Below are 24,740 nucleotides of genomic sequence, written 5' to 3'. Positions count from 1 at the left end.
TAATATACATTTGTTTGTGGGTATGGACATGAAAAAAAAAATGTGGAAAAGTTCATCGTACGAACACTTTTTAATGCACTGTATGGCTTTGTTAATTTTTACATCTTTAATATTATTTGGGGGAAAAAAACAAAAATGGCCTTTTTTTTTTTAACCCCTTCAGCCCAAGCCTATTTTGACCCTAAAGACAATTTTTTGCAATTTTGACCAGTGTCACTTTATGAGGTTATAACTCTGGAACGCTTCAACGGATCCCGGTGATTCTGAGATTGTTTTTTCGTGACATATTGGGCTTCATGTTAGTGGTAAATTTAGGCCGATATTCTTTGCGTTTCTTTGTGAAAAAAAAACGGAAATTTCGCGAAAATTTTGAAAATTTTGTAATTTTCAAACTTTGAATTTTTATGCTCTAAAACCAACGAGACATATGACACAAAATAATTAATAACATTTCCCACATGTCTACTTTACCTGAGAACAATTTTGGGGGGAAAAAAAAAAAATTAAGGAAGTTATAGGGGTTCAAAGTTTGAATTTCTCATTTTTAAAACAAAATTTACAAAGCCACTTTTTTTAGGGACCACATCACATTTGAAGCGATTTTGAAAGGTCTACATGACACAAAACACCCAAAAGTAACCATTCCAAAAACTGCACCCCTCAGGCTACTCAAAACCACATTCAAGAAGGTTATTAACCATTCTGATGCTTCACAGTAACTAAAGCAATGTGGAAGGAAAAATGAACATTTTACTTTTTGCAACAAAAATGTTAATTTAGCCTCAAATATTGCATTTCACAAGGGTAGCAGGATTAAATGAACCCCCAAAATTTGTTGGGCAATTTCTTCTGAGCACGCAGATACCTCATATGTGGGCGCACGGCAGGACTCGGAAGGGAAGGAGCGTCATTTGACTTTTTGAACAGAAAATTAGCTGGAATCGTTAGCCGCACCATGTTGCGTTTGGAGAGCCCCTGAGGTGCCGAAACAGTGGAGCTCCCAAACATGTAACCCCATTTTGGAAACTAGACCCCTCATGGAATTTATCTAGATGTTTATTGAGCACTTTGATCCTCTGGGGGCTTCACAAAAGTTAATAGAGTTGAGCCGTGAAAATAAAATAAAATATTTTTACCACAAAATTGTTACTTCAACCAGGTAGCTTATTTTTCACAAGGGTATCAGGAAAAATTGCACCATAAAAAGTATTGTGCAATTTCTCCTGAGTACACAGACACCTCATATGTGGTGGAAATCAAATGTTTGGGCGCACAGCAGGCTCGGAATGCAAGGAGCGCCATTTGACTTTTCAAACGCAAAATTGTCTGGGATAATTAGTGTATTCCATGTTGTGTTTGGAGACCCCCTGGGGTGCCGAAACAGTGGAGCTCCCCCACGTGACCCCATTTTGTAAACTAGAACCCCCATGGCATAGAAAAAAAACAGGGCGCACACATGAATGTTCTGCAAAAAAGGTGGGGGGGGGGACTAGGTGGGATGGAAAAAAGTCCTGTCCAAAGTCGAGTACGACTGCAGGACGATTGCTGATCAGGCACCTAATTGTTCGGTTGTTTTTTTTGTTTTTTTTTATTTGGGGTGCACAAAAAAAAAGCAAAAACTAGAGCAACAATTACGTACCTGATCAGCCAATCACGTAGCTGATCAGCACTTGGCGGCGAGGAGGGGGGGGAGAGGGAGTGGGAGATGCGATTGCGGATAGTTAGAAAAGAGCCACGAACAATACTTACAGGATGGATCAGAACAGCGGCAGATGGGGGGGCAGCTGCATATAAAGGGAGCATCTGTGATTGTGAGACGGAGGCGGCTGGTATAGGGTGGGGCGGATGGGAGAGGGCGCAGTGGATGGGGTGAAGGGGGGATGGGAGGGAAGGGGAGTGGGAGGTGAGATTGGGGATAGTTTCCTTACAGGATGGATCTAGGCAGCAGGATCACAGGAGATGGAGGCAGCAGATCGGGGAGGGTGAGAGGTAGGAGAGGGAGCGCAGTGCAGATCACGGGGGAGACAGGTGAGCAGAGCACAGATCACGGGGGTGAGAGGTGAGGGAGCACAGATCACTGGGTGAGAGGTGAGGGAGCACAAATCACGGGTGAGAGGTGGCGGGAGAGCGGACAGCACATCACGGGGGTGACAGGTGAGGGAGCACACATCACGGGGGTGACAGGGGAGGGAGCACACATCACGGGGGTGACGGGGGAGGGAGCACACATCACGGGGGTGACGGGGGAGGGAGCACACATCACGGGGGTGACGGGGGAGGGAGCACACATCACGGGGGTGACGGGGGAGGGAGCACACATCACGGGGGTGACGGGGGAGGGAGCACACATCACGGGGGTGACGGGGGAGGGAGCACACATCACGGGGGTGACGGGGGAGGGAGCACACATCACGGGGGTGACGGGAGGGAGCACACATCACGGGGGTGACAGGGGAGGGAGCACACATCACGGGGGTGACAGGGGAGGGAGCACACATCACGGGGGTGACAGGGGAGGGAGCACACATCACGGGGGTGACAGGGGAGGGGGCGGATAGCCGATCACGAGGGGGAGTGGCGCGCAGCGCATAACGGAGGAGAGGGGCTGGGCAGCAGATCGGGGAGAGCGGTGACACTGGCAGACGGAGGAGGGCAGCGGCGGATCGGGAGGGGTGAGGGTGCGGGCAGCAGATCACGAGGGGTGGGGGTGCGGGCACAAGATCGGGGAGACAGGTGGCAGATCGCGGAGGGCAGCGGCGGATCGGGAGGTGTGGGGGTGCGGGCAGCAGATCACGAGGGGTGGGGGTGCGGGCAGCAGATCGGGGAGACAGGTGGCAGATGGCGGAGGGCAGCGGCGGATCGGGAGGCTTTTCGCCGGTTTCATACAGTGCAATGGCAGCGCGGCAACTTCCGGGTCCCATGCTCCGGTCACATAACAGCATGGGACCGCCCGGACCGGAGCTTGTCGCCCTGCCATTGCACTGTATACACTCACTGTGCTGGCGTGCTGCAGGAACAACAGGTGACGGGGGCGGTCACCGGCAACAGGTCCATGGTGATTGGAGAGATCGGTCACAAGGCCGATCTCTCCAATCAGAGCTGCTGGAACTGGGGGAGGGTGATCCAGTGAGGTCACACAGCTCCAGCCGATGGCCAGTGCTACAGTTGCACTGGTCAGGGCTGGATTTCAATGTTTCAGTCATTTTAAATGGCTGGAACATTACAGTGGCTGTGATTGGTTGAGCGGCGTTCGTCAGCCAATCACAGCCTCCGTAAGTCCGGGGAGGAGGCACCACCCCTCCTGAGGTCAGGTACAGGTCCCCTCATCCCCGAATCTGCGGTTTATGTTAATCGACTGCAGTCACCGGAGGCTCCGGTGCCGTGATTATGCCATGACTGAAAGATCCGTCCTTTCGTCTTTAAGGCCCAGGGCACCATGATGGAAAGATCCGTCCGTCGTCTCGAAGGGGGTTAAAGGCATTCACCATGTGGGATTTTTTTCAACACATGTTTTTTATTATTAGTCACTTTTATATTTTTGAATTTATTTTCTTTTGAGGACGCTTGTCATTTGAAATTGAGGATTAAACAGTAATTTCTGACAGCAGTCTTTAGAGATGGGTGTCAGCTCTATGTATAAGGCCATGTGCCATCCTTTTATTCACATGGAAACCATATTGTAATAGTTATGCCTGTACCCGTAACAAGAGAAAACGGGATTGCGTGGTTTATAGATGTGGTTTATGAACCAATAATGTGCTAAATAATGACAAGACCAAAACAGTAAGTGACAATATTAGGGTATTAATAACATTTGAGAATTGAACTCTCTGATAGTAACTGGGAAACAAAGGTAGGATGTTAGTACTTTCCTGGCAATAATTTAATTACATTCCTCGTACCCAACGTTTTTCATAATATAGTCCCTCAAGTTCAGGCATGATTATTTTTTTTTAACTTCGGAACGCCCCCGCATTGTTGAAGTTCAAAACAGAATCATACCTAAATTTGAGTGATAGTGGCTGATCAAGAAAAAGCGCCGCCCCTATGACTGAAACCTAAGGTATTTACTGCATTCACTTAAACATTGTCCTTTTTTTTTTTTTTTTTTAAACCATGTTAGTGATGCACATTGTATCATTTAAAACACATCGGGGGGCAGTCTAACATCATAAAACAACATGACAGGTTCATTTTAACTGTCTTAAATATGTGTACATCAGCCATCCTCCAATCCTGTGGCACCGACCTGTTACAGGAGAGTATAAAGATGAGATACGTCGGTCTGTCAATGAATTACTCCTCTCAATGCCATTAATATATGTAGATAAATTTGATCTGGCGTGGGGAATTTGTTGATATTTAATTTGCTGACGCGCAACCATACTGCTTCTTGTGTTACATTGGTTATATCGGGTGGTGAACTATGATTTTTGCCTTGCTGAATGAACAGTAAAGGCCCCGTCACACTAAGCAACATCGCTAGCAACATCGCTGCTAACGAACAACTTTTGTGACGTAGCAGCGATGTTGCTAGTGATGTCGCTGTGTGTGACATCCAGCAACAACCTGGCCCCTGCTGTGAGGTCGTTGGTTGTTGCTGAATGTCCTGGGCCATTTTTTAGTTGTTGCTGTCCCGCTGTGAAGCGCACATCGCTGTGTGTGACAGCGAGACAGCAACAACTAAATGTGCAGGCAGCAGGAGCCGGCTTCTGCGGAGGCTGGTAACCAATGTAAACATCGGGTAACCAAGAAGCCCTGTCCTTGGTTACCCGATATTTACCTTCGTTACCAGCCTCTGCCCCTCTCACTGTCAGTGCCGGCTCCTGCTCTGTGCACATGTAGCTGCAGCACACATCGGGTTAATTAACCCGATGTGTGCTGTAACTAGGAGAGCAAGGAGCCAGCGCTCAGTGTGCGCTGCTCCCTGCTCTCTGCACGTGTAGCTCCGTGTGGTGGTAACCAAGGTAAATATCGGGTTGGTTACCCGATATTTACCTTAGTTACCAAGCGCAGCATCTTCCACGCGGCGCTGGGGGCTTGTCACTGGTTGCTGGTGACAGCTCACCAGCAACTTGTGTAGCGACGCTCCAGCGATCCCTGCCAGGTCAGGTTGCTGGTGGGATCGCTGGAGCGTCGCAGTGCGACATCTCACCAGCAACCTCCTAGCAACTTACCAGCGATCCCTATCGTTGTTGGGATCGCTGGTAAGTTGCTTAGTGTGACTGGACCTTTAGTGAACACATGAAAAGTGCATGTTTCCTATCTCAGCCTTTTCGGTGTGCTCGATAGTTAACTTTCTATTGTCTTCTTTTAAGGAGTAGATGCCATGGATTTTTTTTTTCTTTTTGGTATTAACAGTTTTATAAAATTTGGGGGGATTTACTTTAATTTTGTTGGCGATTGTTTTTCAGTAGCTAACTTTGCTAGCTTGATTTTCTTTTTTAAATGTTCTACTGAGATCTTATATTTCTGATTTCTCAATCTTCAAGGGTTTTGAATGCCCTTTGTTTTATGCTTTGCACTGTCTTATTTATCCATAATGGTTTCTTTTATATTCCTGGATATTTTATTAGGCTTTCTACAGGATTCTAGTAGTTTAGTTTGTTTAAACATTTGGCATTTATGTTTATCCCCAGTTACCAGTACATGATCAAAGGCTGCAAGTTAAACTCTTCCCTTCATTTATTGAAATAAGCTTTCCTAAGGGCGGCGTTACATGAGACGATATATCGTGCAATCGCATGAGCGATCGCACCCTCCCCTGTCATTTGTGCGTCACGGGCAATTCTTTGCCCGTGTCGCACAGTCGTTAAACCCCCGTCACACGTACTCACCTCCCTATCGATGTCGCTGTGGGTGGCGAACATCCTCTTCCTGAAGGGGGAGGGACGTTCGGCGTCACACAGCGGCCGCCCAATAGAAGCGGAGGGGCGGAGATGAGCGGGACGTAACATCCCGCCCACCTCCTTCCTTCCTTCATTGCCGGCGGGACGCAGGTAAGTTGTTCGTCGTTCCTGGGGTGTGACACGTAGCAATGTGTGCTGCCTCGGGAACGACGAACAACCGGCACGCAGAGGGAGGAATGACATTATGGAAATAAACGACGTGTCAACGAGCAACGATAAGATGAGTATTTTTGCTCGTTAACAGTCGTTCGGAGGTGTCACACGGTATGACATCTCTAACGATGCCGGATGTGCGTCACGAATTCTGTGACCCAGACGACATATCGCACGATATATCATACCGTGTAACGCCGCTCTAAAGGTCCAGTTTTTTAAATTTCTCCTCTGAAATTTTTATTGAATATTACATTGAAACTTACCATATTATGGTTGCAGTGGTCCAAATGCTACTGAATCTGTAGATCTGAAATTATATCTGGTCTATTTGACATGACCAGATCCAGTAAATTATCTCCCCTGGTTGGTTCATCTTTCAACTGAGAGAGGAAATTGTCTTGAACTGTAGATAAGAGCTTACAGATTTTAACACAATCACAAGATTTTATGTACTATTGGGAGTCTGGATAGCGTAGACTATTATTATTATTTGCTGCCTTTTCAATATGTTACAGCATTTCATCCTCTACCTGTTCAGCTATATTAGGAGGCTTATAGCAAACTCCAATTACCCAGCTGTCCATTATAGCTACCATCCAAATGTAGATTAACCCATACTGTCTCTACATTGTCATTGAGCGCAGGTCTCAAGTTTGTTTTAACTAAAATACACACCTTTTTCTTTCCTGTCCTCTACGTTTGTAATCCAGTCATGGCTTTCGTACAGCCAAGTTTTTGCAATGCCCACTACATCGTAATCTATGAAGAGTCTCCAATTCATTCATTTTGTTTGTAAGACTTTTTGCATTTTCTATATAGAAGTATGGATAACCTCGTTGAATAGTGAAGGTTGGTGCCTACCTATATAAGTCAGAGTACGACAATATCCTATATTTGGATTCCTATTAAATTTTTGGAAAAGTATACAAGATTCTAATGGGTTAGCATGGATTCCATGTATTCACTTGTCTGTATGTGAACACTTAAATGATTGTGGTCCTCGCTGATGCGCTACGGCCGGCGGCACTTAAATTGACTGCAAACAAAAATGAGCGAACTGCCCAAATGGTGTGACATGATCTGATGACAATTATATCAATGGTGTAAATTATAGTCAGATGGGTTGCAGATGGCCATATCCTCTTACTAAACAAACCTGACTTGCACACACACACAAAAAAAAATAAAAAAATCAAGATTCTACTTTAACCCCTTCACCCCCGGCCACTAAAACACCCTAATGACCGGGCCATTTTTTGTAATTCTGACCAGTGTCACTTTGACAGGTTATAACTCTGTAACGCTTCAACGGATCCTGGCGATTCTGAGATTGTTTTTTCATGACATATTGTACTTCATGTCAGTGGTAAATTTAAACCGATAATTTTTGCGTTTATTTGTGAAAATTTAGGAAATTTTTGCAAAAATTTAGAAAATTTCGCAATTTTCAAACTTTGAAAATTTATGCCCATAAATCTGAGAGATATGTCACACAAAATAGTTACTAAATAAACTTTCCCACTTGTCTACTTTAAATCAGCGCAATTTTCGAAACAAATTTTTTTTTCGTTAGGAAGTTAGAAGGGGTCAAAGGTCATCAGCGATTTCTCATTTTTCCAACAAAATTTAGAAAATAATTTTTTTTAGGGACCACATCACATTTGAAGTGACTTTGAGAGACCTAGGTGACAGAAAATACCCAAAAGTGACCCCATTCTAAAAACTGCACCCCTCACTGCTCAAAACCACATCCAAGAAGTTTAGTAACCCTTTAGGTGCTTCACAGGAACCAAAGCAATGTGGAAGGAAAAAATGAAAATTTTACTCTTTAACACAAAAATGTTACTTTAGCCATAAAATTTTCATTTTCACAAGGGAGAAAAGAGAAAGTGCACCCTACAATTTATTGTGCATTTTCTCCGGAATACGCTGATACCTCATATGTGGTAAAAATCAATTGTTTGGGCGCACAGCGGAGCTCGGAAGGGAAGGAGCGCCATTTGAATTTTTGAACGCAAAATTAGCTGCACTCATTAGCGGACGCCATGTCGGGTTTGAAGACCCCCTGAGGTGCCTAACCAATGGAGCTCTCCCACAAGTGACCCCATTTTGGAAACTAGAACCCTCAAATATTTTTTCTGGATGTTTCGTGAGCACTTTGAACACCTGGGGGCTTCACAGAAGTTTAGAACGTTGAGCCGTGAAAAGAAAAATTTTTTTTTTTTACCACAAAACGGTTGCTTCAACTAGGTAGCTTTTTTTTCACAAGGGTATCAGCAAAAAATTCACCATAAAATTTATAGTGCATTTTTTCCTGAGTACGCAGATACCTCATATGTGGTGGAAAGTAATTGTTTGGGCGCATGGCGGGGCTCAGAAGAGAAGGAGCGCCATTTGACAGCAAAATTGGTTGGAATCATTAGCGGATGCCATGTCACGTTTGGAGGCCCCCTATGGTGCCTAAACAGTGGAGCTCCCCCACAAATTACCCCATTTCGGAACTAGACCCCTCAAGGAATTTATCTAGATGTTTGGTGAGCCCCTTATACCCCCAGGGGCTCCACAGAGGTTGATAACGTTGAACCGTGAAAATTATTATTTTTTTTTTAACCACAAAATTTTTGTATCAACCAGGTAGCTTTTTTTTTTTTTACAACGGTACCAGGAAAAAATGTACCATAAAACATATTGTGCAATTTTTCCTGAGTACGCAGATACCTCATATGTGGTGGAAAGTAATTGTTTGGGCACATGGTGGGGTTCAGAAGAGAAGGAACGCCATTTGACTTTTCAAACGCACAGACGCAGTGCACTGATCGGCTGCTGCAGGACGCACGGTCGGATGAGATACAAAAAGCGTTGGGGATACGGAAAAAAGTCACGCCAAAAACTGACCACGGATGCAGATCCGTTATCTGCATCCCTGATCAGCGCTTGGCGGGACGCATGGACGCATGAAGTGTAAAAATGGACAGGATACAAGAAAAAAAAAAAAAAAGTTATGCTCACAGTACCAAGAGGACTGACCAGAAGAGCTGCAGAGGAACAAGAAGGCAGTGAGATAGACAGCTTTACACCAGCAGCAGGCAGGACGTTGGACAGATCAGCAGAAGGACCCAGCGATGGAGGCAGATGTGATCGGGCCAGTGAAGACCTCGGACGACCCGTGAAGGCAGGTAAGAGGACGTCGGGGGGGATGGGGAGAGGATGGGGAGAGGGGGGGCAGATGGGGGGGGCAGAGGGGGCGGAGAAGCAAAGGCAGAAGGAAGGAACCTTGGAAGCAGAATAGAGATGACAGAGGAGGCAGGCAGATCGCGTGGGGAGCAGATCGGGATGCCGGGGGGCAGATCGGGGCGTAGGGGGGCAGATCAAGGGGGGCACGGGCAGGGGCCTTCACGGGAGCGCGCAGGGAACGGAATACTTACCATTAGAGCAGCAGCGGCGGTGACATCAGAGGTGGCGGCGGCAGCGAAAACGGCTCTCACATACACCCACCGCATGCTCCGGTTGTTTACTCTAGATTGTTTGCTTTAGTGTGATTCCGCCTGAGAAAATAAAATAGCTGATAGAGCAACATTGGTGCGAGTGGAATGCGAGATATAGGGGTGTGTGTGTGTGTGTGTGTGTGTGTGTGTATATATATATATATATATATATATATATATATATATATATATATATATATATATATATATATATATATATATATATATATATATATATATATATATATAATATATATATATAATGTATATATATATATATAATGTATATATGTGTGTGTGTAGATAGATATAGATATATATAGATAGATATATATAGATATATATAGAGATAGAGATATAATCTATATCACACTCCACACGTCCAATTTTACTCGCCGTGTGTCCTAGGCCTTACTTGACACATCTTGATTCTTGACTCCATTTTGTTTGAGGTCACGTTAGCACACCAGTATTTTGATCAGTATTTGTAAACAAATGCCACTAGTGAAACCTAAAGAGCAAAAAAAAAAAAAGGATCATAAGGTTTGTACATCTTCATGTTCTGCATCCAGCCATGATTTTGGTAAACTAAGGCTAGGGTCACACAGCCGTATTCTCTCATATGAAAGAATTGTCCAATTATTTTAAGTCTTAGGCGGGCTTTGCACGTTGCAACATCGGTAACAATGTGTTACCGATGCTGCAGCGATAGTCCCTCCCCCGTCGCACGTTCGATATCTAGTGAAAGCTGCCGTAGCGATTATTATCGCTACGGCAGCTTTACACGCACATACCTGCCGTGCGACGTCCCTCTGGCCGGCGACCCGCCTCCTTCCTTAGGGGGCGGGTCGTGCGGCGTCATAGTGACGTCACACGGCAGGCAGCCAATTGAAGCGGAGGGGCGGAAATGAGCAGGATGTAAACATCCCGCCCACCTCCGTCCTTCTCATTGCAGCCGGCGGCAGGTAAGTTGAAGTTCCTCGCTCCTGCGGCTTCATACACAGCGATGTGTGCTGCCGCAGGAGCGAGGAACAACATCGCACCTGTCGCTGCAGCGGCATTATGGAAATGTCCGAGGCTGCAGCGATGATACGATAACGACGCTTTTGCGCTCGTTCATCGTATCATCTAGGATTTACACACTATGACATCGCAAGTGACGCCGGATGTGCGTCACTTTCGATTTGACCCCACCGACATCGCACCTGCGATGTCGTAGTGTGCAAAGCCGCCCTTAGAGTTTAAACCGAGTGTCATTTGCTGTGATTCGATTCTCTCCCATGCAAAAATTGGAGCAGAGTGAGTAGAGATGTGCCATTTCAGTTCGGCGGGTTCAGCTGGACTTTAGATAAAGTTCAGTTTGGGACCCGTACTTGACCTGAACCACAATGAAAGTCTCTAATTGGGTAGTTCGGGTCTCTGCCCACATGCATATGCAATTTTTTTTTTTTTTGAGTGCACACTACATCTGATCATGCTGTTATCTCCAATGCTGTTCGAACACTGCAAGCGGCTCACAGTTGGCTGAGCACCGAGCACAGCGATGCTCACACGAGTGTTGTTCATACGTAAAGCACCTGTACTGTATTGTAAATTCTGTGTTTGGTACGAACACCTAACCTCAGGTTCGGTCATCTCTACAGATGAGAAGATCAACTTAATTTCTCAATCTCCTCCATTGTCTGGTTCAGCCTAAATGACATTCTAGAGCAGTTTTCTTATAGTACTTGTCTGATGTCTACACCCAAGTGATCGAGCCCTGATACGAATACAAAATACTGACACAAATGCTGCTGCTTCTGTCCACCTTGCTGTGAGTGGCTTAATGCAGAAAATCCCTGTATCAGAGATCCAAGGCCACTTAGAAAAATCCTGTTAAAACACGGGTCACATTGTTAAATTTAGGCTGGCGCCACACAGTAATTCTGGCTGTGACAGAGGCCAAGTCCCCCACACTGTGCCCCAGAATACAGCTATACACCACACCATAAATACAGCCATGGCTAAAAGTGTTGGCACCCTTGGAATTGTTCTGGAAAAATGAAGCATTTCTCCCAAAAAATTATTGCAATTACACATGTTTTGTTATACACGTTTATTTACTTTGTGTGAATTGAAACAACACAAAAAACTGAGGAGGGGAAAAAAGTCAAATTAGACATAATTTCATTCACAACTCCAAAAATGGGCGGGACAAAATTGTGGGTAAACCACTTTATTTCAAGCATGTGATGCTCATTCAAGCTCATCTGTGACAAGTAACAGGTGTGGGCAATATGAAAATCACACCTGAAAACAGATAAAAAGGGGACAAGTTCACTCAGTCTTTGCATTGTGTGTTTGTGTGTGCCACACTAAGCATGGAGAACAGAAAAGGAAGAGATCTGTTGGAGGACTTGAACAAAAATTGTTGAAAAACCTCAACAAGCCCAAGGTTACGTCGCCAGAGCTGGATGTTCCTTTGTCCATGGTGCACACATAATCAAGAATTTTACAACCCATGGCACTGTAGCTAATCTCTGTGGATGGTAGAGAAAAATTGATGAAAGGTTGCAACGCAAGATAGTCCAGATGGTGGATAAGCATCCCCAATCAATTTCCAAAGAAATTCAAGCTGTCATGGAGGTTCAGGATGCATGTGTGTCAGCGCAAAGTATTTGTCGCCCTTTAAATTAAATGAAACGCTATGACAGGACACCCAGAAGGACCCCGCAGAGACAAAAAAAAGCTAGACTTCAGTTTGCCAATAATCTATATGAGTAAGCCAAAATCTTTCTGGGAAAGCTGCTTGTGCACAGATGAGACCAAGATAGGGCTTTTTGACAAAACACATCATTCTACGGTTTACCGAAACAGAATGCGGCCTACAAAGAAAAGAACACTGTACCTACAGTCAAATATAGTGGAGGTTCAGGGTTGTTTTGCTGCCTCTGGCACTGGGGTGCCTTACCTCTGTGCAAGGCATCTTAAAATCTGAAGATTACCAGAGGCTTTTGGATCACAATGTAATGCCTAGTGTCATTTAAGCTGGGTTTGATTCCTAGGTCATGGATCTTCCAGCTGGACAGTGACTCCAAACATACGTCAAAAAGCACCCAGAAATGGATGGAAACAAAGCGCTGGAGAGATCTTAACGTGGCCAGTAATGAGTCTGGATCTAAATACTATTGAAAACATGCGATCTTAAAATTGCTGTTGGGTGAAGGCACCTTTCATATGAGTCCTGGAGCAGTTTGCATAAGTGGTCCAAATGTTGATAGGTGTAAGAAGCTTGTTGATGCTTATAGGAAGCAATTAGATATTTATTCTAAAGGGTGTATAAAAAAATTAAGTTGAAAGCCCCCTAAATTTTGTCCTGCTCATTTTTGAGGTTTTGTGAAATTTTGGCCAATTTGCTTTTTTTTTTTTTTTTTTTCTCCCCGTGTATTTTTGTTATGCCAATGCACACAAAGAAAATAAACATGTATAACAAAACATACCGTATTTTTTGGACTATAAGACGTACCTGACAATAAGACGCACCCTGGTTTTAGAGGAGGAAAATAGGAAAATAAAATTTTAAACAAAAAATGTGGTCATGACACACTTATGGGGCGAGGATCTGCTGCTGACACTGTTATGGGGTAATGTCCTGCTCACATACTCCCCAGCCTGCTCATATACTCCCCAGCCTGCTCCATATACCCCCCATGCTGCTCATAATATACCCCTATCCTGCTCATATACCCCCACCATCCTGGTGTATGGCCGCATCCTGTGGCACATAAAAAAAAATAAATGTTCATACTCGCCTCACCTCACTCCCTGCAGCACCGCTCCTCTTACCGTCTGTCAGCGGCAGCGCCGCTGAGTGGAGCCGTCCCCTTTCCCCTGCAGGCTGCAGCATCGCGATATCCTCCGGTTTGTGCCGACGGCTGCGTGTGGACACGTGCGCACAGCGATGATGTCATCGCTGTGCGCGCCGCTAGTCTCCACGCAAGTCAGCTAACCGGCACAGACAGGAGGAGATCGTGGTGCTGCAGGGGAATGGTGAGTAATGTGTACTGATTCACTGCCCCCCGCACTGATGATGATGTGCGGGGGGCAGTGAATACAGCCGCACATGATCACTCCAGGCTGCAGTTGCCAGGAGTGATCATGCGGGCCGGCTGTTTATCCCTCGCCCATCACCCCGCCCACCTGTCAGTGCCGGCTTCAGCGCTGAGATGATGGGCGGGAGGATGGGCGTGCATATTAACTGAGCGGGTCCACGTGGTCACGGCAGTCTGCTACAGCCTGCTCGTGCCCCCGATGACCCGCTCCACCGCAGCACACTCATTCCCTGCAGCCCTATATTCAGACCATAAGACGCACCCCCCACTTTCCCCAAACATTTGGGGGGAAAAAGTGCGTCTTATGGTCCGAAAAATACGGTATATGTAATCACAATAATTTTCTGAGAAATATTATTTTATTTTTTGGAACAATTTTAAGGGTGCCAACATTTTTGGCCATGATTGTATACAATTGGCTATTATGCAACCCACAATTCCAATTTTTTACCTCAGCCAATTCAAATATAAATTAGTTAACTAATTTACCCCCCCACCCCAAAGTCCCTGTCTCGTGGTTTATCTCTGTTACTGTTAAAAAAAAAAAAAAAAAAACCAAACTTGCTTTTTTGTAGATGAGTACTTTTCTCTGACAGTCAGCACGATGACTTAATTGCACTGACTGAATCAAAGACAGAGCGCCAGGCAGGAAGCAGAGAATTCTTTTAGCTATTCTTTAACTTGCTATTGCCGGCAGTGGAGATGCAGGATTGGTTCATGCCCGGTGCTGTGTGTTGCTAAAAGATACTTTGAGGGCAAACTGGCCATGGTTCACCCCCCTGGACCTAGCCCATATTGCCCTCATTCTAATCCATTCCTGTCTGCGAGCTGTAAAAAATTTATGTGGCCCTTATGCTTAAGACCCCTGCCCTACAGTATTCTCCTTCCTGTATCATGAAAATGCATATAAGTTGCATTCACCGATGTTTCTGTCCAGCTAGTTGCTTGGTAATCCACACCATAGTCCTTTATTAAAAATTACCATGGATTGGTAAAGGAAAAGGAATGATCATCTTAAAAAAAAAAAAAAAAAAAAAAAGTGCTAGTGCGTCTCTTGCATGTTGTCAACATGGTCACCCACACAATTTTCTAACGCTGCCGCTCCATCTCATTTAGGACACTGCTAACCGGTTCTGTGCTTGCAGAGTGCTATTCATTGGGGTATACGCTTTTGGTGATCCTTTGCTGACTTGTCTAAATTCTGCTTTTGTCACTTTGCAGGAACCAAATAATGAAAGTGAACGTATCTTTATCACCAACAATGATAACTATACAGAATTAAAAATAATTAACCTGGACATCACTAAAGACCCTGGAGTTTACCAGTGTAATGCTACCAATCCTGTTGGCACTGTATGCAGTAAGATCATCTTGCGGGTGCGCAGTCACTTGGCTCCAGTATGGCCCTTCCTTGGAATTGTGGCAGAGATAGTCATCTTAGCTGTGATTATTGTGGTGTATGAAAAGCGCAAAAGACCAGATGAAGTACCTGACGGTAAGAACAGGATGAGGGACGTGTGTAATGTTTTCTGTCTAACACATTTATATACTCCACATGAAAATTAGACCTTTCACTTTTAGGTTCATAAACTTGTACCCAGACTGAACTAAAATTTGAATTTGAGACGTTGCAAGAAGAAAAGTGTTCATGGACATGGTTTTAAGTGCCATAAAAAACCATCCAGTGCTAAGGGAGTTCTTGTGTTTTTAGATGTTATGAAAATTCCAAAAATAATGGCAATATATTATATATTTTTTTTTTTTTTTTTTTAAATTGGAGATGTCCTGCCTCACTTGCATGTATATATTGCAAATTTTTGTTGCTAAGGGCACTGACTCCATAAACCTGTAACATTGTCAGTGTAATGCAAAATGTTTTACTAAACTTAATTCTTTACCTGCACAAAAATATCCATGATGCACTATATCTAAAGGAAAAAGAAAAAAAAACTGCTCTCCATAGTGTAGAGTTTTTGGGTAGATAAAGTAAGAGTAAGCGTGACTGCTCACCTTGGCAGGAGGTGTTAATAACTGGCACAACTGTGTCCGAAAGCTTGTAAAGTGTGGATCAGCTGCTGCTCTTCCTTGTACCTGTTATGCACAATGGCAACCGCAGTAATTGCAGTAGTGTAGGAGGAAAACTATCACTGGGCAAAGGCTAGAAAAGAGGACTGCTCATAATACGGTTACTTTATTAAGCCTACATGACACAGCGCAGTTGGGCTGTGACGAGCGGTGAAACTCCGCCCACAGCCCAGTCACTCAGAAAGACTGGGGCCAGCCGCGGTGATGTCAGGTCAACCACTGGATCCCAGAGGTCACGGAACCCGGGGGGGGTCACTTCATGGGGATTAGCGGACTGCGAAAGCACCGCTCAAAGGCAGAATTGGTTGATCAAGGTATTTAGAAAAAGCCTTCCCTATCATTTTTATAGAGATGTGGTCACCACTGCAGAGTAGTGAATCACCTCTTTAAGATATTTATTTTTTTTTTTCTCCACGCTATGGAGAGCTGTGTACAACCTCCCACCTGCTAGCTCTAACATTGAGAGAAGGGAGGGGATGAGCAGAGAGCTATCAGGAGCTTTGACATATTTATAACATTTTTGCAATCCACTTTGCTAGACACTCTGCAAAGGCATCATGATGATTTTTTTTTCCTGTGAAGACTACTGAGAAAGTTGCTTAATGTTTTTTAAAACAAGCAATCAAAGAAAATTTGTTGCGAAGGTGTACATAGCCTTTAAAATATTTTGCCCAGGTAAATGACTCAAATGATCCATGCCCTGAAAGAGTATCATTAGGGCTATTGTATTTTAAAGGTGTTTGCTCATCACAGATGGAGACAGCATATCATTAGAGCTTAAGGCTAGGTTCGCACACTGCGTCTTTTTGAAGCTGCGTTTTTGTGCGTTTTTGGCCGCTAAAAACGCACCTGCGTCGAAAAAACGCATGCGTTTTTGCCGTGATTTGGTGCGTTTTTGGCTGCGTTTTGCTGCGTTTTTCATCTCTGCGTTTTTCTGCGTTTTTCAAATGCATTGCATGGGCGGAAAACGCAGAAAAACGCAGGAAAGAACTGACGTCCATTTTTTTTTTTTAACTCAAACACAGGTAAAAAAAACAGATGTGTGCGGACAGCAACAATGAAAACTCATAGACTTTGCTGGGGAAGCAAAGTCCTGCAGTTTTAAGGCCAAAAACGCACCCGAAAAACGCACAAAAACGCCGCGAAAAACGCACTGTGCGCACATAGCCTAAGGATACTGCCACCAGCACCTTCATTCTGACTTGATCAGTTAATGACCTATTCTAGCACTCTATCTCTTCCTGTGATCGGAACTCTATTATGGAATAAAAAGCAGCCTTACACTGTTAAAACGGTTGTCCACTCCTTAAATATTGATGACTTTTGCTTAGGATAAGTACTTGATTCAGATGGGTGGTCGTTCAACGCCCCTAGCAATTAGCGGTTTGCTGCTCTAGTGGCAACTGGATGTAAACTGTGTACAGAGTCAAAACCTTTTCTCTTCTCAGGTACTGCAGCTCTTCTCTCATTTAGTTCAATAGTTTGAGAATGGCCATTACGCTGTGTACAGAGCTGACACATTCTGGCGCCATACACTGTTTACATCCACCTCCGCCATAGCTGCAAATAGCTAGCTGGTTGGGGTTGTTGGCCCTCCACTGGGGTGTGTTTTTTTTTTTTTTTTTTTGTTTGTTTTTTAATATTGATGAGCTATAGTAAATCTTAGGGTACTTTCACACTTGTGTTTTTTTTCCTTCCGTCACAATCCGCCCTTTTGGAAAACAGCAGAATCCGTTAACGGATTCCGTTGTTTCCCATAGACTTGTATGGATGACTGATTGTGCCAAAAGTACCTGCGTTGCTTCCGCCAGGCGGAAGGAACGCAGCATGCAACGTTTTTTTGAGCAGCGGAATCCTTAGGATTTTACTGCGCATGCTCTCTCTGGCTTCCTGCACCTGTAACCAAGGGTACACATCGGGTAACCAAGCAAAGTGCTTTGCTTAGTTACCCGATATTTACCCTGGCTACGTGTGCAGGGAGCCTGACACTTCCCCGCTTGGCTCTGCCCCCTCCCGCACTCCACTCCGCATGTACACATGCGTACACACACGCAGGCATACACACACTCACCTGTCCTCAGCGCCATGGCCCTGCTCAGCTCCACCCACCCCGCACTCCGCCCCCGCACACATTCTCGGCGGCCGAACGATCAGCTGACCACCCGGCGATCGGCTGCTGTGAGCGATCAGCTGATCGTTCACAATAGTCTGCCACTGGTGGAACCTGTAAAAAAAAAAAAAAGCTGATTCTGTTGTTTTGTACGATCCGTTGCATCCGTTCTGCCACTATATGCAACACATCCGTTGCATCCGTCACACAACGCAATGCAACGGATGCCGTTCAACGCAAGTGTGAAACTAGCCTTAGTGGTATACAACCACTTTAAGTATACTATTATGTGAAAGGAGAGATTCTGTTTAGCATTGTTAAATAACAGCTAGAAAAAATCAGATGTAAAGGATTGATATTTTATTTTGTTTTCGGCTGATATGGTTTGATAGAATATATATATATATTATTTTTTTTTTTTTTTAATAACCATGTCACTCACCAATTTCTTCCCCTTTCCTGGTATATCTGGTAAGTGTGCGCTATATATGCATTTAAGTAAGAAGTTTTTACAGAGGTAGCACAAGTTTTTTATTAAGATTTGTATAAATTATGACTGAGCCATGGTGCCATCTTGCTGTGGGCATGAAACGCACTGCTGATGACTGCATGCTTATGATATCTTCTTGGTAAGGATTTGGGCATTTCTGCAGTTTATACTACTCTTTAAAGACCTGTACGAAGTTTTAATACTGCTCAATCAGTTGTAGCGTTCCTATGTTGAGTCTGTCTCTGACAGTAATTCCGCAGTGCATTTTATACACTTCGGCATGACCTAAAAGTTATTTCCTGGCTCAGCTTTGCTTTACATTCTATAGATAACATATTATGCATCTTGTATTCTTTACTAGTTCATTTTTAAGCCCAGCTTACACTATTCAGTGCATTGGCTGCAGTGAGCTATGCTGCTCAAGTGTGCCTATTTAGTTTAAGAGCAAACTAGGCCACTGCAAGATAGAAGTGTTCAAGGCCAGCAAAGTTCAGCTTTTCTAAATATTTTTTAGTATAATAATTTAGGTCACAAAAACTACTCTAATTTTACTTAATTTCCAGTTTACCTATCGTTCTGTAGATCAGGTGTGGGCAATTAATTTCCCCGAAGGGCTACATGAGAGACTGACAGACTGTTGTGCAGAGCCGAACCAACAGGCTGAAATTAATTTTGCTCAATGTTAACATATTACAATTATTTTATACTTTATTCCTTAATATTGAGCAGAATTTAGTATGCTGACATCCCCCTATATATTCACATGCAGACACCTTATATACAGTATGAGCCCTCCATAGCTTCTCTATATAGTGAGCCCCACATAACCCCATTCTATACATTGAGACCTCACATAAACCCCTATATACAGTATGAGCCTCCCTATATATAATGGGCCCTCACATAGCCCACTATATACATGAAGCCCTCAAATAGCCCTGTATATACAATGAGCCCTTGCATAGATGCTCTATATACAGGGAGACCGCTCTTAGCCTTTTATATACATGCAAACATTCCATACACAGATGATAAAAAACAAAACACATTCTCCCCTGGCACTCATTGCCCTGTCGCTCTGTTCCTGTATCGAGTGCACGGACTTTCCATACATCACACACGATGTGATATAATCCTGTCTGCAGTCTCACGTTGTGGTTGAAGGAGCTGGCAACTCCATCCTTCACCAATATATTTGCCGCTGCCTGCATCTTGATGTGGATAGGGGTGACACCAGAAAGCAGGTGAGGGCATGGTGCGGCCTGTGGGGCATAGTTTTCAGCCCTGCAGCTGTTTTCGTTTAGGAGCCTGACTGGAACAGCCAGGAGGCCGGATGTGGCCCAGGGACCACACTTTGCCTAGCTCTGGTGGGGACGTATTAAAGTCTTTTGTGTGTGTGCTTATAATTTACGCTTTTTGATCACAAATATCGATAATAATGGTAACCAAACTGATGAATGTGAGGATAATTACAGAGTACTATGATTCTTTGTCAGACATTTGCGTTTTCACCCCTTTGCTGTAGCTAGTTCCACATAAAAAGGGTAATCGTTGATGGAGTCATTTTCTTGACCGTAACCAGAGGCCTGAACTCTTCAGCTTTTAAAGGGAAGCTGTCACCTAGAATATGCATTCTAACCTATCAGCAGACGCATGTGTGCCCTAATTACACCTCCCTACCCATCCCTGTGCTGTAAAATTGTATAATATGAAAGTAATAAAAAAAAAAAAAGTTTTACCACCTTCATATATCGTATGTAAATAGCAGGGAATGTGGTCACAGGGGCGGCGCCTTTCCTTATGGACGATTGCATATTTCCGTGGTATCACGCCCCTGTGGGCATGATACCATGGAGCGACGTCCCCGTCACTCATTCTATCCTGCGAGCATTGCGGCAGGCTTCTCTTCCGGGTTCTCCTTGTCAGTTTCAGACGCGCACTGCACATGCGCAGTGCTCGTCTGAAGCCGGCCATTGAACACCCGAAAAAGAAGCCTGCTGCAATGCGCGCAGGATAGAATGAGTGACGGTGACGTCGCTTCATAGTATTACGCCCACAGGGGCGTGATACCACGGAAATATGCAGACGTCCATAGGGCAAGGCGCCGCCCCTTTGACCACATTACTTATGAAACATGAAGGTAATAAAACGTTTATTACTTTCATATTATACAATTTTACAGCACAGGGATGGGTAGGGAGGTGTAATTAGGGCACACATGCGTCTGCTGATAGGTTAGAACGCATATTCTAGGTGACAGGTTCCCTTTAATATCTCTATACAGATAATGTGTGTGCATGGGTGTGAGTGTGTTGGGGATTTGCTTTCAAATGGATGTTTCCATCATGATGCACTGCAGTTCTTGCTGCCTCTTACATAGTATTCCTTTCCAGTGGGAATTCAGTGCATCCTGCTGGTCAGAGTACGCACTGCCTGTATATAAACCTGCCCTTCTTTTCACCATTGCTTCCTATCCACTTCACATTTTGCTTGCCTCTTTTCTCAGCAGCACAGATCGAATTGGCCACTTTGTCTGTCTTTTAATTTTCCAATAACATTTTATTTTTTATTCAATTTTTATTTTCTTTACTTTGTTGGTCGGGAGGGGGAAATCCAGGGAGGCAGCTTCTCTAATTATACTTGTCGGTTACTGTGACTTTTTTTTTCCCCCCTTCAATTGCATCAAACCTTAAATATTATGGTGGTAAGTGCGAGTTCTGCATGCTTTTCCAGTTTGTCTAATCTCGCTTCCGTTGTTGGGATTGCTCAAGCCCATGATGTTAACACTTGGAGTTTTCCCTCATCCACTCTCACAACTAATTTTCAGTTTGTTTTAGTTTTTTGTTTGTTTTACCCCTTGCTTTGGTTTGAGGAAAAAATTATTTTTTTCTGGAATGATCCTTCTCCCCAATTCCTTCCTTGTCACTATTTTTATACAAGATAAAGTGTTCCATGGCCTGTTCTGCTCTTGGCTTGGTTCTAGTACCAATATCAATGCTAGAGTTGCCCAGCTTGGCATGTCAAAATAAGGATTTCTAAATTCTAGTCCTCAATTTTCAATCAGCTATTAAAAGGTACCCTTTTGTTGCTGATTAATCTCAGATATATCTATTATTCCCAACACACTTCACATGGCCGATTTACACATTAGGGAGTTGTATAAAGACAAAGGTTATACAATTATTGAAAAAAGAATACACACACAAAAAAGCTTATATTTTCTCAAAGCACATTGATAATTGTAGGCCCAGTTGTGACTGGCATGTATCGTCACCTTGTTCTTCGCATTTGTTTTCATTTGGAACAAGGCTGAAATGAGCAAGCTTGAAGTGTTCTGGGGAAACCAGGGCACATGAGCTTCTCTCAGTCCTATAAGAATCTGCCAGTGATTGCCCTTACAGAACACTTTTTTTATATAACTTTTTTTTTTCTTCTTTTTTTCCAATAACGTAAAGTGGGTCTCCTATGTAAACCATAAGTAACATTCCTAGATTTACAGAAGTGTGAATGTAGTGCAAAATCCTTACACTACTAGTATAAGAGCACTAGATGTCGCCAGAGAACTCTTTTTAACATACAGTAGAACTCCTGAAGGTGATGCGAAGTACATTTCGAATATACACTGCTGGGTGTACCATTCCTAAACTATTGTGGTGTATACAGTTTGTGTTGATTCTAACCCTGCTGCAGTCTTAACATTGATCGAAGAAATGTTTACTTACTAGTGAATGGACTGGTGTTACATTTGTGTGAGTGCGTGTGTGTTTGTGCCTTTTTGTTTAGGGAACTGGTTGCGATGTGTCAGGCCCTCTGTGTAAATGTAGCTCTTGTGCGTCAATATAGCACGCTGTAGTCCTACCCAGTCTGACTTTTCTGTACCATTTCCAAATGCATTTTGCCAGTTTACCAGATGTCTGTTGACAAAGGCTTGTTGACTGTCTGTGCACAGTTTTTCATTATTTTGCTTTAAGTTCCCGCCCCTGGATTTATTATTTTTTTTAATTCTTTTTGGCTACCTGCTGACTTTGTTCATGTGTTGGCAGCAGGTAGAAAGGTAGTAATATAGATCATGTGATCATATTACTCCCTGTTTGTGCTCATGCAGGTACCAACACTTGTTTGAGAGATTGTACCTTCTCCATCTTTTTGCTTCATGTGCACTAGTCTCCTTGTGGAATCCTGCTGTTATTTTTTCTTAAAGACTTCAGTGAAAATCCTCTTGCTTTTTAACATTCCAGTTGTCTGCAGTTTTGATAGTCACTTGAAACCAGAGTCTAATATTGAAATATAAATTCTTATTGTTATAAGAAACATAAAAATAATTTAATTTGGCAATTGCAGGAAAAAGTGTGACACAGAGGCCCTAAAAAAAAAGTAGCTGAAGTCTGTCGGGATTCTAATTTCCAATCATCTTATTATCCACTACTCATAAAAAGTTAGGAATATTTGGCTTTCGGGTGAAATTTCCAGATGCTCCTAAAATGCCCTCTAACCTTTTCAGGTGAACCTAACGTGACCTTCTCTAAACTTCTGAATGCACATGTCAAGCTGTTTAATGTTTTAGTACTTTATGCACAACTTGCAGTTCTGTAACAAGGTGCTTAAGGCAAAATTCACAACAGGTGTTTGATCCATGAATTGCCCAATAAATTTTGGGTTTCAAGTATCATTGGTAAACAGTCCTCCTCATCATGCTGTTCATATTTTGACATGAGACCAGGGCGGCACTTAATAGATCAACAGCACCTTGCCATTGCGAGGCTTCAAGTAGCATGTTCTCAGACTGACATGACCACTGAGCTTAGAGTGTCGTCGGCAAGTTGCAACACCGATGCCGAGAGACTGGATGAATCACAGAAATGCATAGCAATGGATGTCTTTTGGCCATATCCCACACTGGTGACAACTTACTGGATGATTAATGCCACACAACTCCAGGCACATTAAAAAGAGGAGTGGCATCCAAGTGTCACGTCAGACTATTCAAAACAGTTTACATTTGCACCTGGTCTGTGTACTAGATGACCTGCAAGGGTACCTGACCACACCACCAGGCACCGGAGCATTTACATTAAACGAGGGACCAGTGGGCCTCAGTGCTCTTCACTGGTGAAAGTTGATTCACGCCGAGCAGAAATGATGGCGGCCAATGATGTTGGAGATGTCAAGGAGAGCGCTATGCATCATCAACTGTTGTCATCAGACAAGTCTTTGGTGATGGTATTCGTGTGTGCAGGTGTCTAATTCAAAGTGTAGGAGAGTTCTGTATTGACTAATGATTTTATTCAAGTAGAAGGGGCTTATCGCTGGGCTCTGCATGAACAACACAGACCAAATTTGATCTTTATGGTCGATAATGCTGCAGCTCATCGAGGTTGCATCATTAGAGAACAGTTGCTGGAGATAGTGCAGGCCACTCCATTTGAGGTACCACATTCTCAAGACCTGAATAAGGAAATCTAGAAAACCTATGGGATCAGGTGAGTCGCTGTGTAGAGGCTTGTAACTCTGTACCCAGAACCTCAATGACCTGAAGGCTGCCCTTCAAGAAAAGTTTGATGCTATGCCTCAGCAAATACAAGTCGAGTTATTGAATAACATGAGATGTCGTTGTCGAGCTGTAAAAGATGCTCAGGGGGGGGCTTTGTTTTATTAAAATGTTTAAGATGAGAAAATTACCATTGTATGCTTGCTTCTACTTAAATGCCCCTACTTTCATGATCAAATATCACTGTAGCGTGAACTTTTTAAGTTTTCCGTAAATTATGCCTGAAAGCCAAATATCCCTAACTTTTTGTGAGTAATGTATATAGTGTTAGGAAGAAGGCTAGCTTGTAAAAATAGTGCGGGATCCAATAAGTGAGAATTAATATAAATTAACACATGGCTAAGGGAGGACAAACTGATCACAGGGACCCCTCACCCAACCATAAGAAAACAACCAGCAGGATTTTACAACTGAAATGTTGGGTTTGTCTTGTCATTAAAACTACTCAGTGAACCACTGGAACTAGGGGACAAGATGGTTTCAATATATCACAACAATCTGTCCGCTACCGTTGCAGTCCTTCATGGCCTATCCGACTTGAGCTTCATTGTAAAGAACATAACCAATCATTTACAATAACAAGATGCCTTCAGATGCAAGTGACTGTGAGATAAAAATGTGTAAATATGATTGATTTTTTACTAATGTATTTTTCTCTTCTGGTTTCCTTTCCTTCTCAAAATGCTTTGGCTGTTGGTGCAGATGACGAACCAGCTGGACCTATGTGAGTAAACAATCTGTATACATAAATTCCTCTTCTCAATGCAATACTTTTGTGAATGGGTTATCCCAAATTTGGTAAGCAGTCCTGCAGATAAACAACTTGATGACCACTGGAGGGATTATCCCCACCAGTCCTAAAAGCA

The 24,740-nt window shown here is 43.6% G+C and overlaps 1 protein-coding gene across 1 annotated transcript in view; it reads left to right on the top strand.

Annotated features, from left to right (window-relative positions):
* NPTN (neuroplastin) overlaps positions 1-24,740 on the top strand; it is a 147,149-nt gene that overhangs the window by 107,389 nt on the left and 15,020 nt on the right. The window contains exons 6-7 of the mRNA XM_075345554.1: positions 14,863-15,136; positions 24,577-24,598. Of these exons, the coding sequence (XP_075201669.1) occupies positions 14,863-15,136; positions 24,577-24,598 (296 nt within the window). The remainder of the gene's footprint in view (positions 1-14,862; positions 15,137-24,576; positions 24,599-24,740) is intronic.

The sequence above is a fragment of the Anomaloglossus baeobatrachus genome, chromosome 4 (assembly GCF_048569485.1).
Source record: "Anomaloglossus baeobatrachus isolate aAnoBae1 chromosome 4, aAnoBae1.hap1, whole genome shotgun sequence".
Lineage (NCBI taxonomy): Eukaryota > Metazoa > Chordata > Amphibia > Anura > Aromobatidae > Anomaloglossus > Anomaloglossus baeobatrachus.
The sequence above is the reverse complement of the archived record's forward strand: the minus strand, read 5'-3'. Positions and strand labels throughout refer to the sequence as shown.